The 18001-nt window shown below is 45.7% G+C and overlaps 1 protein-coding gene across 6 annotated transcripts in view; it reads right to left on the bottom strand.

Moving 5' to 3' along the window:
• The window catches only part of LOC121444069 (UDP-GlcNAc:betaGal beta-1,3-N-acetylglucosaminyltransferase-like protein 1), an 84825-nt gene extending 79589 nt beyond the window's left edge, over positions 1-5236 (bottom strand). For 2 of the 6 annotated variants that reach the window (XM_041645815.1, XM_041645816.1), the window contains exons 1-3: positions 5101-5236; positions 2828-2944; positions 2642-2741 (exon numbers count right to left, since the gene is read on the bottom strand). In XM_041645815.1, coding sequence (XP_041501749.1) covers positions 2642-2741; positions 2828-2944; positions 5101-5148 — 265 coding nt within the window. In that variant the 5' untranslated portion in view covers positions 5149-5236. Of the gene's footprint in view, positions 1-2641; positions 2742-2827; positions 2945-4162; positions 4216-4393; positions 4521-5096 lie in introns of those variants that run through there. The other 4 variants (XM_041645819.1, XM_041645818.1, XM_041645817.1 and 1 more) reach the window with 4 other exon arrangements.
• Between the last annotated feature and the right edge of the window lie 12765 nt (positions 5237-18001).

Here is an 18001-nt window from a genome sequence, read left to right as displayed (position 1 = left end):
TCCAAGATCAAATCATAAGGAAGACTACCTCTGGCTCTGTGAATACACTGCACTATCTTTAAAAAGAAAAAAGTATTAGTGCTAATAAGTAAGTTAAGCAAAACCATAAGATCTTCAGTATCAACAATAAGAAAAATAAGCAGAAGGAAGTTAAGAAAACAATTTATTTGGCTGAGAATATACACCAACCAATGGCTAAGTATCTGCGTGTATATGCAACACAGATGAACAGAAAACCTAATGAAAAGCTATACTAGCAAAAAGCATGGTACTGGCAAAAGGATGGTGACAGAAAACAATGGATAGAACAGAGACAAAAAGTAAACTCGTGCGTCTGTGGTTAGTTGGTTCCTGACAAGTTCTCTAGAGAAAAAAGACTCTTAAGAAAGCTGTTGATGCAGCAGGCAGACCTCTTGAGTTTAAAACCAGCCTATTCTACAAGGGAGTTCCAGAATGGCTGGGGCTACACAGAGAAACTCTGTCTTGAAAAACCACTCTCTCTCTCAATCAATATCTCTCTCTCTCTCTCTCTCTCTCTCTCTCTCTCTCTCTCACACACACACACACACACACACACACACACAAACACAAAGGAAGAAAGAAAGCTGTAGATGACAGGAGAGATGGCTCAGTGGTTAAGAGCACTGATTGCTCTTCCAGAGGACCGAAGTTCAATTCCCAGCACCTAGGAGGCAGCTCACAACTGTCTGTAATTCCAGTCTCCATGAATCTGACACCCGCTTCTGGTCTCCATTAGCACCAGGTACATTCATGTGGTGCATAGACATACAAGCAGGCAGAACACCCATAAACATAAAAAAATAAAGAAAAGAAAAAAGAGAAAGAAAAAAATGTTTTTGAAAGGAAATAATATCTACAGATTTTTCAAAAAAGATGTCTAGTCTCCTACCTCTCCTGCCATTCATAAAAATTAACTCAAAATGGATTAAAGACTAAATATAAGAGCTAAAAGAATAAAAATCTCTAAAACAAACAAAGGAGTTATTTCTTTACTCCCTTGATCAAGCAATGGTTGTCTTAGATATTGACACCAAAAGACATGCCAGGAAGAAAAACTAAACTGGATTTCATCAGTTGTAAACTTTTGTGCAGCAAAGGTTACCACAAAAGAATAAAAAGATAATCCCCCAAAATGTGAGAAAATGTATGTAAATTATACATTCTAATAATGCTTTGGTATGCCACATATGTATACTGCTTCTAGAGCTCAGCAATGAAAAGACAAAAGACTTGGGCTGGAGAAATGGCTCAGAGGTTAAGAGAACTGACTGCTGTTCCAGAGGTCCTGAGTTCAATTCCCAGCAACCACATGATGGCTCACACCCATCTATAATGAGATTTTGTGCCCTGAACACTATAAACATAATAAATAAATTAAAGAAAAAGACTCAAGGAAACAGTGAGCAAAAAGTTGAACAGATTCCTCTCCAAAGATACACATCACCAGAGTACATGGAAGGCTTTTAACATCATTAACCACTTGGAAATGCAAACAAAACCGTGAGTTACTTCACACTCACCAGAATGGCTACAATAGTAATGACAAAAGAAAACAGCAAGTGATAGTGTGCGTGAGTAAATTGGAAAGTGTAAAATAGTATAATCAGTGAGAGTAACAGTCTGGCAGTTCTTCAAGATGATAAATATAGAATTATAAGGCATATGCTCAATGGATTTAAAAAAAAAACAACGCTCATATACTCAAAGAGTTGAAAAATCAGTGTTCCAACAAAAACTTGTGCACAAATATTTGTATGGGCACCACAAAAAGAATTTCCAACTGCAAAAATCTAAATGCCTATCAACTGATGAAATGGATAAATAGAACATAGTTTATCTGTGCAACGAAATTACTCTCTAATAAGGAATAAAGTATTGCTATAACAGATGAATATTAATAAAACTGTACTTAAGAGACTAAGCCAGTTACAACAGTACATACTATGGTGTGTTGATAGTATATGTCCAGAACTAACGAATCTGTAGACATGAACTACATCAGGCACTCAAGAGACCTCCATACAGCCAAGATCAATGCACTGCCAGATTTGGTATCTGGTGAAGACTGATTCCTGGCTCATTGAGGTTATTTTCCCTTTGTCCTTATATAAGAGAAGTGTCAAGGGCTATTTGGGGCCTCTTCTATGAAGCACTAACCCCATTCTCAATCATGAATCTCCACCCGCAAGACCCCATCACCTCTCAAAGGTCACACCTCCTAAAACCTACATGTGAATTAGGCTCCAGCTACACATTGGAAGTGGACACTGAGACAGCAATCAGTCGTTACCAAAGGGTGAGAAAGTGGCTGGAGGGAGGCAGAGGCAGGCAGATCTCTGTGGGCTCAAGGTTGGCCTGGTCTACATACTGATTCCATGCCAGGCGGGACTATACAGTCAGACCCTGTCAAGAGAGAAAGAGAGGAGACAGAGAGACAGACAAGACAGACAGAAGCTGAGGTCCATTTGATTCTTAGCAGGCAGCAGACCTAATCACTAGACCTAAAGATTACCAAGATACTTTTCTTCACCAGGATACTTTTCTCTAGACTAGAACAATATGAAACCATTTAAGTTCATAGGTTGATAAAAAAAACTATAATTATAATGTATCATGTTACCTCCTCTGGGAGAAGGAGAGTCATGGCCTCCAACGACTACAGAGATGCCAGAATCTTCCAGTTTCACCTTCCATTTCTCTATGATGGTCCTAGAATTGTCCTGTAAGTGTGATACTGCCGGTTAGGAAACGCCCTTAAGTGTGGTTTGTAAAGCATTAAGTCACCCAACAGCTGGCTCATAAATACCTTGCTGGCATCATTAAAAACAGAGAGCTCCATGGTGCCTTCAAAGTCTTGCTGTAACACAGACGCCAAGCACTCATCCAGCCACAGTTCAGCATTGTGCACTGGGAGGATAATAGTCTAGAATTCAGAGAAATGGGTTAGCCAACAGCCACGGGGAACCGCACGCCCTTCAGCATCCATGAGATGGCCTAGAACCAGGCCTCATGACAGGCATACCCAACAATCCAAATATATCTATGTCTCCTTTCTAAGCTCTTGCCATTCATTTGGCCCCTCAAGTTCCTGATGCTTTCAAAAAGTTATTTCATTTATTCATGTTGTTGTATGTATACACATGACACTGGGGAACAAGTCCAGGTTGTCAGGCTCAGTGCAAAGTGCCTTTACCTCTGATCGCTCTATCCCTATTCCTTTCTAGATGCTTCTGAAAGGGGGGGGGCTGAAAAGCATCAAAATGCCCCTCCAGCTCAATGGTAAATTCATTATTTTAATCACGAGGCAAAAGCATCGCCATTCTGATTAACATCTATCCCCTACTCATGAGAACCAGCCCTTGACTAGATGGCACACTCGTCCTTAGGAAAACTCCAACAACGTGACCCCTTCATACTCCTGCACAGCTAATCAAACAGCTGGATCAAGGGGGCCTGTAGAGACCCTTAATCTTTGTTCTGTCCTTGACTTCAGGCACCAGCACTTTCTCTCAGGAAGTGAGAGAAATAAAATCAAAATAAATAAAATCAAAAGTTTCTAAAGTGGCATAAAATAAAATCACTAAAACTTGATGACCAAAAGAACAATTGTCACTGGAACTGCCTCAATTTTATATGATGGAGTGAGCAATAAAGAACAGCCACAGATGGGGCTGAAGAGATTGCTCAGAGGTTAAGAGCACTGGCTGCTCTTCCAGAGGTCCTGAGTTCAATTCCCAGCAACCACATGGTGGCTCACAGCCATCTGTAATGAGATCTGGTGCCCTCTCCTGGCATGTGGGCAGACAGAACACTGTATACATAATAAATAAATCTTAAAAAAAAAAAAAGAACAGCCACAGAAATTAACGGTTGTTGCCACCCTTGAGTTATCGTGCAAATACAAAAGTTTCTCAGAAGGAAAACCAATAGGTTATGTAGGTGTGAACATACACACACATAACATGCACATGTTACATAGCTATATGTAACCCAGACAGTAGCTATAAAATCTCCACAAAGTCTACATACAATATAGACAATATCTATATAAATCACTATAGATAACATCTACACATAATATTTAAATTACTGAAACTGAACATAGTTACAAAAATTTATGAGTATTGAAGACAAAATTTACCAAGTTCTTTACAAACTAAATGCTCTTTGAGGAGGTGGGGATCCAAAAGTGGCATTTCATCCTGTGTTTGTTCTGAAAATGAATGCCTAAAGACTTTTTATTTATTATTATTATTTTTTTTTTTAGCTTCTTGGATTGAACCCAGGGCCTTGCATGTGTATAACAGAATTATACCCCAGTCCTCTGGACTGACTTTGTAAAGGAAATGAACATTTTTCATTTTCTCAAGACCTACAAGTGAAGAAGGGTGTGGGGTGACTCATATCTGTTATCAGTTAAGTGGGTGTGGAGGCTGGAGTGTTAGTTCACGGTCATCCTCAGCTATGGGTGTTGCAGGCCAGCCAGAGCCACGGGAGACCTAACAATAAAAAAAAAAAGGGGGGGTATGTGAATTTTTAACAAGGTTAGGCTAGGCCTTAATTGTGCTGCAGGCCAGCCAGAGCTATAGGAGACCTAACAATAAAAAAGGGATATGTGAATTTTTAACAAGGTTAGGCTAGGCCTTGATTTTACCTGTTCCCAATGTCAATAAGATGGGCATGAAAAATACAAATGACGCTGAGTCTCTGAACCGTACCTACAAGGTGTCCTGGCTCCTGACGTCTAACCCACCAGCTAGGTTAAGTGGGACAGGTGTGGCATACTGTCGAGGCGAGCAGGGCTAAGGGAGTGGGGGTGGGCGATAGTGTGCTGGACAAGTAGGTGTGTAGGTTAGTGTACGGTAGGAACTCTAGCAGGAGCGCCATCTGTACACACGTTCGCCTTGACACAGGAAAGGGTGGGTGCCGCCCTCCAAGCTGAGGTTCCTGAACCCGTGGCAGCGTTCCGGAAAGACCCTGGCGGCTGCGAGCCCAGAAAAAGATGATTACCAGGTCCGGAGGAGAAAAAGCTACAGAAGGGACGAGGGATGGGGCTGTGTCTCACCCCACCGTACCTACCACTGAGGCCAGCGGGCCATGCCCAGTGGAGTCCTTGGGGAGCTGCATGGCAGGGCTCCACCGCCCTCCTTTTGCACGCGCGTCCAGCACAAGCAGCCACGGTTTGCAGAGCAAGCTCCGGGAGGCGGTGCAGAGACTGGACCACTTCCGATTGGCGCCGTGCCACGTGGATCGCTAGGCGCTAGCGGGTTTCGGGCCGTGAGGGGCAGAAGATATCACATTCTATTGGTGCAGAGACACGTCAGTCAGGAAGGGAAGGCGGGGCTTCGGGCAGAGAGCCTAGCTAGGCGGCCTGCCGGTGTATCCAAGGGCTCGTGAGCTCGCGGGTCAAGCAGCCAGCGCTGCCCGAGCCGCTGAGGAGGGGGTTGGGGCCGGGAGGTGGCCGAAGCCTACACTGAGTGTGGGCAGGGCCTGGCCGAGCAAAGGGTTGGGCTCCCGAAGGCCGTGGGCGCTCCTGGCTTTCAGCCCTTCTCGTAGTACTCGCCGGTCTTTGCGGCTTCTTGCCCCGCGGAAGTCGTCTTGCCCCACCTGATGGAAATAATTGCAAACCGAAGTCCACAGTCATAAGAATGTGATAAAAAATATTTTAGAAACGGGGGAAACTTGTGAGGGGTGCCACCCTGTGCGCGTGGGTGATGACTTAAAGATCCAAAACCGACCACCCGAGGTTGGGCCTGAAGAACTTTAAAAAGGGAAATGGCAGTAAGTTTAAAATAAATAGGCGACATTTCATCTGAACTGTGTTTGGTCTGACTGTGCCGGAGGAGGAAAACGGATCCCGCCCAGTGGGAGGATCGCCTGGCTAGGCTGGTCTGGATTTGGAGTAACCAGCAGCAGATAATTTGTGTAGCCTGCATTTGGAGGCGCGAAACGCAATCAAAGCCAGGTGACTGAGTTTCTATGCTACACAGAGATTCACCGGCCCAAGGGTTGCTGGAGGTTGACGAGGGAAGGAAGAGTTCTATGAACTGTGAGAGTCCCAAAGTGCAGGAGTCTCACACACAGTGCCAGAAGGTCTCAGGAAATCAGTCTCAAAGGACAGGTGACAATCTCTGGATCACATGAAAGATAATAACTGGAGGGAGGATGGGAACCCAGATAGAGAGGAGGGTCTTGAGAGAAAATGCGTGATTACTAATATAAATGACCCGTGTGCGTTTCTTTTCCAGAGGCTTTTCTGACATTCGCTTGTGCCTGCAGTTTCTCTGACTAATCATCCCACAACTAGAAGTGTATTTTAAGATGGCATATTTTGGTCGTCCACACCCTCCATTTCTGAGGGGGTGACACTGAGGTCACCCACTGGCCTTGGCACCAAGCAGCCCTCAAGATGTTTCTACATTTAAAAATAGCAGGAGAAGGGATGGGAGAGATGGCTCAGTGGATAGAGCTGCTTGCTGCCAAGCCTTAAAACCCAACTTTGAGCCCCGACACCCACATGGTGTCAAGGAGAGAATCTACCCCAAGTTATTTTCTGACCTCCAAACATGTAGGCAGTTCATAGTCACCCACACCCGCAAAACAACTAAAGAAAATATAATTTAAAAATAATGGTCTCAGCAAAACTTCAGAGAATTGCAGTGCTTTTTTTTTAAACTTTAGTTTTAGATTATTTTATGTATTTGAGTGTTTTGCCTGCATGTATGTGTGTGTACCACATGCCTTCCTAGTGTCCATGAAGGTCAGATAAGGGTGTCAGATCCCCTGAGCTGGAATTACAGAATTGTGAGCCACCAAATTGGTGTTAAGAATCAAAACCATGTCTCTGCAAGACCAACAAGTGCTCGTAATTGCTGAGCCAACTCCCTGGCTAAGGATTGTAGTGCTGATACATTGAAACACTTTCCTCAGTAGGAAACAGTGGCCTGCTTTTCTTTCAAGGAAAGAATCTCCCTGGTAGTTCAGCAAAGGAACCTAGTACCCTTAGCAGTCTTGTTTGTTTGTTTGTTTTGTTTTTCAAGGCAGGGTTTCTCTGTAGCTTTGGAGCCTGTCCTGGAACTCACTCTGTAGACCAGGCTGGCTTTGAACTCACAGAGACCCGCCAGCCTCTGCCTCCTGAGTTCTGGGATTAAAGGTGTGCGCCACCACCACCCAGCCCCCCCCCCTTAGCAGCCTAACAAGCATGATTTTAGGAGATGAAGTGGAACCCAACCTGTTTCTACAGCCTGTCCTAGGCATCGCCAAACCTTTTCCTGCCTGTATAAACAAACGGGGCTATGATAGACCCTAACCCTAACCCTCTGCAAGTACTGTGAGCTCCCTAACTTGCCCCACATAGAGAAGGTAAGCAGGTGACAAGGACCCCGGAGCTCTGTATATTGAGTGTGCTTTGGCTAGCATTGTGCTACCCCTCTAACCTAGACGAACCCACTAAGGCATATGAGAATGTCTGTGAGCACCTCTTTTTATCTCCTATCCTTGTCTCTTATTTCCTGCCCTTTGTCCCTCTGGGGCAAATAAATCTCCTTTGTACTGAGACCTTGGTCTTGGGGTATAATACTGGTCCCTTCACTCACTGCCTGTAATCTCTTTGCAATAAGAAAGTTGCTTTTCTCTGTATCCTCCAACACTAGATGTTCTCTTTTAAAAAATTATGGCTATCTTTTTATGTGCATGGGTGTTCTGCACACATATGTGTAACACGTATGTGTGATACCTGTAGAGGCCAGGAGAGGGCGCTGGATCTCCTAGGACTGGAGTTACAGATGGTTGTGCACTAACATGTGGGTGCTGGGAATCAGACTCAGGTCCTCACAGGATCAACCAGTGCTCTTCATGCCTGAGCCATTTTGACAGCCCTGGATTTGTGTAACAGTTTCCTCTGATGATGAAATATTCCATCCTGCAGAGAAGCTCCTTAAGCAGGTAAATAACTCAAAATAGCTACAGGAAGTCCCTGAAACTAACCAGATTCACTAGGCCCCCTTCCTGCCAGAGTAAACAAAAGCTGACAAAACCCCTCTCAGACTGAAAGAAGCTGAGCTGCAAAGAAGACTCAGAGGAGAAAAGCTGCAAAGAAGGCTCAGATCAAAACAGCTGCCTCAAAGAGGCAGAAACCAGCATGTCTGGAAGAGGTGTAGACCAGCTGAGGCACCTAGAGAGGACACTCTCCAACCTGTCGAGCTACCTGTAGGCTGGGCAGTGTGCTGTATGTTCCCAGCTGGGTTGGCCCTTAGTGGTGCAGCTGTCTTTGAGTCATTTCTATTCCTGAAAGCAACCCCAATAAAACTCACTGGTTTACCACACTGGACTTGGGTGGTATCTGTACTTTGATCTGTCATGAGTTCCCTGTCTGGGGTGAGTAAACATGCGTGTTCCATCTCCTTAGGAAAAGCTTTGTCACACACCTAGAAGTTCCTTTTGCAAACATTCAGAGAGCTAAAGTGTTATATAAGTTCATGGTGGTAGCAGGGGCTGTTCTGAAATCCAAGAGTAGTGGAGCCTAAGCTTGAGCCCTCTGAGGTTGTGAGAGTCTCACTGAGATACTACCAAAGGGCCAGACTATGGATACCGGCACCGGCACTGGCAGACAATGGGAAATGGGCAAGGCATTATGTTTAATGTATTGAGAGCATGTTGTCTTTGTTTTGTTTTGGTTTGGTTTTGGTTTTTTGTCTGCTACCACGGCCTGGTGAGAGCATGTTGTTTTGAATCAGAGCAAAGAGGAGCAGGGATGAGGGATGCAGATGAGTAATTATGGGCATCTGGAAGAAAGTGCAAGGTGAGAGTCTCACCTCCCTGGCAATTTGGAATGCAGACCCTTAGTCTCTGCCCATCCTTCAGCTCAGCCACCCTGGCTTGTCATCCTGCATAGTCTGTAACCATTAGAAATGGCAAGTAGCCATGTCTACTCCCTCACTGCCTTCTGGAAGAGGATCCAGTGCCCCACATCTTGTCTCAAACACCTACCAAGCAAGGGGTGGTACCTATTTTCTTACCCAGCCCTTGAACCGGGGCCCCTAGAAGCCTTGTGTCTGTCGTGGATGAAACAAGGTGGGAAAGAGAAGGACGATGTTTGTATCTGCAGCGCTAACGAAAGGCTTATGGCTTTCTTCTTACCCATGAAAAGATTGACTGTCCTAGAGGCGTGGAGATAAGAAGGGTCCTCCGTTCACCTAGGAGTGGACTCCTGTTCGCATGGACTCCTGAGTGTGTGTGTATTTAGGGTTCTACATGACTCCTGGTCTATGTTAGTCTGTTCGCTTCTGTTTTTCAGCACAAACTGTAGGGTGCTGGTGGGCAGCCTAGTGCTGGCTGGTGTGTGGGGTACCATCTGGCTTTCAAACTGAGATTCAGAAAAAAAAAAAAGACACACTGCAGCAGGGTTGGGAGCTGGGTGGCATGGTTTCATATCCACCCTCTGCCAGTGATCCCAGCAGGGTGGGTGGAGCCCAGAGAGGCTCTGGCCCCAGAGAAGGGGAAGGAGTGAAAATGTCAACAGGAAGCCCCTTTGTGGGTACTTTTGAATGTTGTCTGTCCTCACTTCTTTGAAGTCCAGCAAGGGTGGACAGAATGACTTCCATCATCTCCAGATCACTTTCCTGGCCATCTTGCAGCCCAACTCACTTCCAGTTTCATGATCCTCATGAGCCCCAGAGCCTCACAATCTCCACTCTTCCTTAGTGGAGCTCAGCTGAGAGGCTGAGGACCAAATGTCATCTTTAGGGACACTTACTGACTAGGCTGGGTGGTAGGTATTCCATCCCTGTCTACCCTGCCACTACCCCAGCCCTTTCTCAATAATTTTCACAGTTGGCCAGGCAGCACCCGCTCTGTTCCCTAGATGGCAGCTTCCAAGGTCAAGTGGCAAATCACATCCCAATCAACGAGGCCCAGTAAGTTCTACACATAGTAGAGGCTCAAGGAGTCCATACCAGTGGATGCCACCAAACTGGAAAAGCACAGCCTTCAAGAGGAGCGTGTCCAGCACAATGTCCCTTTGGTGCTGAACACCTGAACCTCACTTCCTCCTAGTCATCACCTTAAGAATGTGGACACTAGCCGGACTGTCCTGGCAAGCTCTGGGCTCAAAGAACAGCTAGGCAGAGCTCCAGCCTTGAATGTCCTTCTCTGACTTGGAGGATGAAACAGAAGATACTGGACAAACTAGTATGGCCAGCGTGTGCAGGTGTGTGCCAGGTGTGTGATATCCAGGAATGGGGAGGAAGGATGGCCCACGCCCCAACCTCAGTTTGGGTCAGCCATGCCTGAGGGCCCCAGCCGGCACTTGTGTTAGTTTTGTGGGAAGGGAGTTTCCTGTGTTTTCTCAGAATACATTTGACCAGAATAGCCTGCCCCTGAGAGATCCTATGCCAGTATCATAAGCAAGGTGAGCGTGGCTGCTGGAGCTCCAACAGTTTACGTGGTACCCTGTCCCCCCACTGTAGAATGCTGTTCTCACACTACCCATCTAGCTTGGCTTCCTTCACTCATTTTTCTCTGCTTGTGCACATATGATTTCCATAGCATAAACAGCTCTGACTTATTTTCCATCCTAAAATTATAATTTAAGTAAGGTTTGAGGATATTTTTCTCTGGAAAAGGTGAACTGGGGAAGATAACCTCTTGTGAATCCCCAGGAGACTCTACTGTCTTCTTGCCAGCCAAGTTCTCCAGCATCATGATGTAAAGAGCCTCCCCCACTCCCGCCGCCCCCAACACACACCCAGGGCTCATGCTTTGAGAAGCACTTTCCCTCAGCTAAACCTCATATGTTTCCTGTACTTCCAAAGCATCCAGGCAGGAAGTACTAAACCTCAGAAGGCAAAAATAGCTCGCTCTTCCCCAAGGGCCATGGCCTCCAGACACAGAGCCCCTGTGGTGCCAAATGCTGCAGCTCTGGGCCCACGAGGTCTTGTCATTTTCAATCTGATCTGATACAAGTCCATTCATTTCCAAAAAGGCTAACATTAGGCCTATTGGTGACTGCTTTGCTCAAATGTGGTTCTTAGACACAAACAACCCCTGGCAATAAGATACAACTAGTGCTAATTGTAGCCAGATGAGTGAGGAGGGGCTCCAACTGGGTCCCACAATCCCTCAGCTCAGACTCTCACCCCAGTTACCAGGGAGACCAGCAAGGCATGATGCTGTGGCTGTAGGTGTCTACAGCAAGAAAGCAGTCCTGGAGAGGACCCAAGACCCAGGAGATTCTTTGGGGCTGACCAATGTGGACAACAATATCAACATCTTCAACATCCATCACGAGGAGTCAGTGAAGGTTCAGCTCATAGTACAGAGAAGGAAGAGAGGGGACAATCTGCATTTACATTGCACACTTAACGGGCTGGCATACAAAGCCCCACCTCTGCTGCAAGCTCTGGGCTTCATCTTCACCATTACTCATACCCCACAGGGGAAGCAGCAGCCTGGGAATTTAGTGCTCCTTGAAGGCACACACTGGTTGTGGGACTGGACCCACTCCAGGATTTTGCTGTGTCCCCAGGTGGGGAGTCCTTTGTAGCATGCCTGTCTCCTAACATCTCTCCTGCCATGGTTGCCCATGGCCTAGATAAGGACACATGGACGGGATCCAGAGAATAAGTCGTCAGAGGGATGGGTGGCTAGGGAGCATGGCTTCTATTGCCAAAGTAATGCACTTTTACTATATAAAATATAGGTAAAAAAAATATAGGTAAAACAACAACAAAGAAATACGATTAACACAGGGGCGGGTGTGAGGATGCCCTAAAGTTCCACAGAGGAAGTGGCAGCTGGGTGGTGGAATGTGTTGGATCCTGGGAACTAAACTCGGTGTTCCTAGTACTGGATGACCCTGCGTCATGGTCTGCTGAGGTGAAATCTGATTCCTGAGGGTTGTGGCTAATAAAGAGAGGCAGCTACAACTTGGATATCCTCAGGGAGGGATGGCCTACAGATATTTTTGACAAACGGCCTACAGTCCATGTTTCATTCAGAATTGGCCTGAGACATGCTGAACTCTTTGGATGTCCACACTGGACATCAATGTAACATAATAAATGTGTATTTGATTTCTGTCCTCGTTCCTGACTCAGCCCTGAATTTGGAATTTCCTGGACAACAGAAGCATCTTTTGCTTTAATGAGAAGACCCCTAAACAATGAAGCCGAGTTGTTCAGCATGTGAGGGTACCAGACGGTACAGCCTAATTCCATGGGGACCGAAGGTCCTGTTTTTAGGATTCTTGGTACTAAAATGTACTTATCACCTGGCTGCTCATTTATATCTTTTTCTGTGTCCCCTGGAATAAACTGAAAATTCATTCTGTGTTTCCCTGGGTTATGTGAGGCTTACAGAAGCCAATAAGGGATGGTAAGTCAGGCAGAAACATGGGGACTGTAAGGGCCTAGTACCTGTGATAGTGTCTGAAGTGGGGTTTATAATACCAACATAGGGTGGCTGTCAGAAGTTATTTTCTCAGCTGCCCACAACTCCTTGTACATTTTGAAGTCTCTGATTCTCTTTCCTTCTGAGATCTGCATATTTAGAGAGCAGGTATTAAAAAGAAAGAAAAGGAAGTTAAGTCAACCAAAACTACAGGCTAGTGAGCAGGACATGGGCTTTCCAGCTAGCAATGAATTAGAGCCCCTCACCACAGACCTCTTTGGTGACCTCCAGAGGTCAGGGAGTCTGACCCTTCATAGACCCCCTCAGAAATCAGAGAGGCCCTGGGAAGACAACAGCCTGCCAGCAGGGCCAGTCTCTCTCAGGTCTAGAGGAGGGATAACCCAGCCACACTGATGAGGAACCCTTCGGTTGCTCATGGGCTGTTCTATTATAACCCAGCCACGCTGATGAGGAACCCTTCGGTTGCTCATGGGCTGTTCTATGGGCCTTACCCAGCTGTGCAAAGATCCCACCCAGCCTACCCCAAGGCCCTTTGTAAATGCCCCAGGCATAGTACAAAGCCAAAATCTGTTCTTGAACCAGGAAACCTTACATCCTAAGTGCCACCCTAGAATGTATAGCCACACCTCTGGTTTGTTTAACACATCCATGATTTATAGACCCTTCACGTTTACAAATCTTGGGGGAAAGTGCACATTTGTCCCCCCAAGAAAACTGCTATGGCTAGTACCGCCCCTCACAATCCATGGGTTATAAAAGCTTTATTCCCAAAGTAACACTTATGTTGATGGTATTTAGAGATTGGAATAAGTCAGGATAGAAAGACAGGGAAAATAAAAGAGGTATGGGAAGGGAAAGAGTCCCTCACCCTCGCTGACTGAGAATAATATGATTTTTTTATGTGAGCAACATATAAAGATTCCCTCAACTTTTTAGACCTATTTCCATATTATCACCCTGTATACTTATATATACTCAGAAACAATCTATGATCTCATTTACTAAATAACAATTCCTTAGAATTTTTGACATAGTAAATATACCAAAATATTTTAATTTTTAAATCCCTTGAACAATAAAACTTCAAAGGCTACCAAAATTATATATGTATAATATATATATCTAAGTTTGACTCTTTTAAGGTGTTCTCATGAGCTGGAGAGATGGCTTAGTGGTTAAGGCACTGACTGATTTTCCAGAAGACCTGTGTTCAATTCCCAGCACCCACATGGTAGTTCATAACTGTCTGAAACTTGGGTTCCAGGGGAACTGATACCCTCACACAGATATACACACAGGCAAAACACCGATGCACAGAAAAATAAAAATAAATAAGTTAAAACCTAAAAAAAATGTTTTCACACATTCTTGGCCACTTACACTCTCCTCTTACATCTCTTTTTTTTTATTGTTTGTTTTATGAGACAGGGTTTCTCTGTGTAACAACCCTAGCTGTCCTAGAACTCACTCTGTAGACCAGGCTGGCCTCGAACTCACGGAGATTTGTCTGCCTCTGCCTCCCGAGTGCTGGGATTAAAGGTGTGTGCACCACTGCCTAGCTTTCTTGTTCCCTCTTAATACTGGTACTTAAAACTGTATTAAAACATCTTGTTTATTTTGGCTTTTCTGGAGACAGGATCTCCCTATTCATGCCAGGGTGGCCTGGAACTCACTTTGTAGTTCAACCTGTCTTTAAACTTGACAATCCTGCCCTAGCCTCCCAGCAACTAACTTTTCCTTAATTAACTTCGAGTTCGCTTCATACTGTCTCATTTTGTAATTCTTTTCTGTGGTGCAAGTCAAGAATCCCAGTTTCACTTAAGTAGTGGTCTCTGAAAATAATTCCTCAGGCTGGCAGCACTGAGCCCTGTTTCCCATTGCTGCTGAGAGGGTCTTTGGATTAGATGAGGTCATCGGAGTATAACCTACAGTAGCATTGGTGACCAGAATGAAGTAACAGAAGATGAGGATGATAGCCTGTATTTGCAGTCCCAACTCCTTGGCCGGCTGAGCTGGGGGAATCATTTGGGCTAGGAGTTCAAGTCTAGCCTGGAGAATATAGCCAGACACTAAAGAAAAAGGAGGGGGAGAGGCTGCGGCACTCACCCCTAGCAGGCACGATTGTCTATTTCATCGTGTGATATATTCACTAGGTCATAGCACAAGGCTCCATCAGACGCCGATGCCATGCTGTTAGGTTTAACCAGCCTCTAGAACCATGCGACAAACTTCCATTCTTTTGAAGTCACCCACAGGAAATAGACTAATGCAGGTAGACATATAACAAACAGATCCCTCAGGCTTTTTACATGTGGCCTGCTGAATGGCTGGAGGAAGCACAAATCTTCCAACCCAGGCAGACCGGCAGGAGCCACAGTGTGTGGGGACAAATTGTCCTTTCTACCCAATGGTCGTGTACAGGGTTGCTGGTCACCACCTTTTATTCATATGTGGCCTTAATTCACAAAGCACAGCGTTAATTCTGACAGGCAGCATAGCAGTAGTGAAAATACTAGACACTCTCCGAGCTAACAGAATACTAAAACTTGAAAGTTCAAAGAGAAGCAAAGGCAAACTCCCTTGCTCAGCAACAGCTGAGGAGTTTGCTTCTGGTGCTGCACTCAGGGCAACTACTCACCTGAAAAGCCAGAGGCACTGTAGCCTCCAAGCCAGTCCACTCCTTTAGCCAGGGAGAGAGGACACCCCATCCAGCTCCCAACACAGGTCTCCTCAAGAGGAGATGGTGTGGGTTGAGGGTATAGAATTATCTGACATCTGAAGTGCTCTGTCACCCAACAAAACTGTATAAAGCTAGGTACCCCGGCCCGGGATACTGTCACCAGTCACCAAAACCCATAGAATAATAATATAAACTACGAGAGAGCTCAGGATACCACCTGACCGTACCATGTCAGCTGATCAAATTAACCAGATAATACAAATCATCCTATAGGCCTGAGATAGCCAATTTCTATGTTATTGTGTGAGATCAACTCAAAAAGCGCTTTGAATATTTTGAGTGATTTGAACATTTTGGCATTCTCTGTTTCTAACTGTATGTAGGTACATACAGCCTTAGTTTCTACATTTGTGGTAGAGAGAGATGTCCCTGGAATTCATTTGTTCATTCCTAGCACCTGCCCAGCACTGGGCAGCTACTTTGCCACATGCTCATGTACCAGGAAAGCAGATAGATATTGGCTCTCAGGTTCCACAGTAAAGGGCAAAGTAGGAAGCATAACCTCCTGGCATGAAGTGTTCTGTGCCTCACGGCTGTGGGTTTTGTGTTAACTGGGCCAGAATTGTTTGGGTCTGGAGCCACCTTCAGCCAGGACCTCATGGGCGTAAGAAGCATGCTTAGCCCTCTTCTTGAGACGTTACTCCCCAAATGTCTCAGGGTCTGTCTTGAGCCAGCCCCTTTCCTCCCTGCTGCCTGTGATACTTCCTGGCCCCAGAATTCTGGACCTGCATCAGCAAACAGCTCACGTGATCGTTGGTCTCCGCCAGCCAAAGGGGACTTGGCAGTGCACAAAAAAGACCCTGTCCCTGCCCCCACAGAGCCAGCAGTTTGGAGACAGTGTTGGAAGGTCCTTAATAGAAGGACTTCCTGCAGAAGGGAAGAACAGACTGCGGGGTTGGGAGGATGGCAGAGATGGGGTGACCTAAAGCAGCTCTCAAATGAGGTCGGGGTCACAGACACCTGTCATCTGAGTAGGACTGAATTTGATATTGTCTTAGTTAGGGTTTATATTGCTGCAATAAAACACCACGACCAAAGGCAACTTGGAGAGGAAAGGGTTTATTTCAGCTTATAGTTCCACATCGAGGTCCATCACTGAGAGAAGTCACGGCAGGAACTCAAACAGGGCAGGTAGCTGATAGCAGGCACTGATGTAAAGGCCAGGGAGGAGTGCTGCTTACTGGTTTGCTCTTTGTGACTTGCTCAGCCTACGCCTGCTTTTTTTTTTTCTTTCCTTTTTTCACCCGGACCACCTTCCCATACCAATCAGCAGTCAGGAGAATGTACCATGGACTCACTCACAAGCCAATCTTATGGAGGCATTTTCCCCATTATGATTCCCTCTTTCTAGACATAACCTAGCTTGTGCCAAGGTGATATAAAATAAGCCAGCACAGATATTGTGGTTTGGAATGCTGTCCCTGGAAAGTGTGGGGGTAAGAGACACAGGAAAAGCACACAGGCAGCTGTGCCCAGCAGACTTGTAGCCTGGAATTACCACGGAATGGCTTTTCTTTGGACCTAGGAGTTGGAGTGAGCCTGAATTCTTCCTGGGTTGTTTGTGGCTGGATAGGCTGAGTTTAGTTTTTGAGGCCCAGTTGACTACTGACCCTCTACCTATCTATTTGTGTAGCCTCTCCATGCTTGCGGGTCTCCCTATGGGACAGCACCTTCTCATCACTGCGCCCTATCTTTCCTCCCATACTGTGGCAGTGACCATAGGGATAAGCTTACTTTGTATGAGAGGATAGCCACCAAGAGACTCAGATTTTATTTGCCAGTGGCAGCCTACATCATCAACTCTGTGACCCCAGTGTGCCGGAAAGTTCTCTAGGGTGACTTTTCCAGCGTCCTAGATTCTTGGCTGAACCTCGCTCTAGAGTGGATGTCTTTGAATGTTGGAGGGTTCTGGGTGATCCTGGTGACACCTGCCTCCACCTCCATAATAACTTGACCATTGAGGATAACCTGAAATTATGTAATATACCACAGACCATGGGGAAGTGAGGGACCAAAAATGCTCACAGACAGGAGAAGAACAAGGGACAGAGTGGTGGCTGCACAGGCTGGCAACCTAGAGTTTGCCTCCTGGTAGTAAGGCTGTTGCCATGTACTACGGTAACAAGGCATGTCACCTGCCTTAGGTGATTTAGCTTTTGTTAATGCAATAAGAGTCTAATTTGCAATAAGGTACACAAGTTTATGTGGCACAATGACTTGCCCAGGCTAGGGTCACTAGGCCAGGACAAGGCAGAGCTGAGAAGGAGGTGGCCCTGAGCCAATGGCTTCACTCTATTCCAGGCTCTTGTCCAGTGGCAGCCTTTCCTACTAGCTACTGCCACTATGGGCCAAAAGAGGACCAATAAACAAACATATTTTGGCATTGTCCTGGCCACAGAGGAGCTGCAAATTATTTGGTGCTGAAGCTTGCTTCTCAGCAAATCCCCCTGTGAGGTGAGGGACTGCTAGGGAAGATCTTGAAGCATCTTCCCTCAGAAGTCTTAACCGAAGCAGAAGCTGTCAGTTTAAGATCTTGAGCTTTGATAGCTACACTAGCAGAACTGTTTTCCCTCCTGAGCACTCAGGGAGCGTCCAGTTGCCTCCAGAATCTTGGACCTCCCACCTCTCCTCCATGCTTTCTGTTGTTGACTGATTCCAGCTCCTTCCCTTGCATGCAAACTTTTATGGACGCACATTTTCATATTAGTGAGTTCCATATATTTATTATTGTAGCTCATGTGAGCATCTTTCTCCTTACATTTTAGAGAACAATGTCTCATTGATTATAGAAGATTGTCAATCTTAGACCATTCCTGTTCCTCTATGAAACAG

The sequence above is a fragment of the Microtus oregoni genome, unplaced genomic scaffold (assembly GCF_018167655.1).
Source record: "Microtus oregoni isolate MIOR12 unplaced genomic scaffold, Mior012 000117F_ref0000505, whole genome shotgun sequence".
Lineage (NCBI taxonomy): Eukaryota > Metazoa > Chordata > Mammalia > Rodentia > Cricetidae > Microtus > Microtus oregoni.
This window is presented reverse-complemented; position numbering and strand designations above follow the sequence as displayed.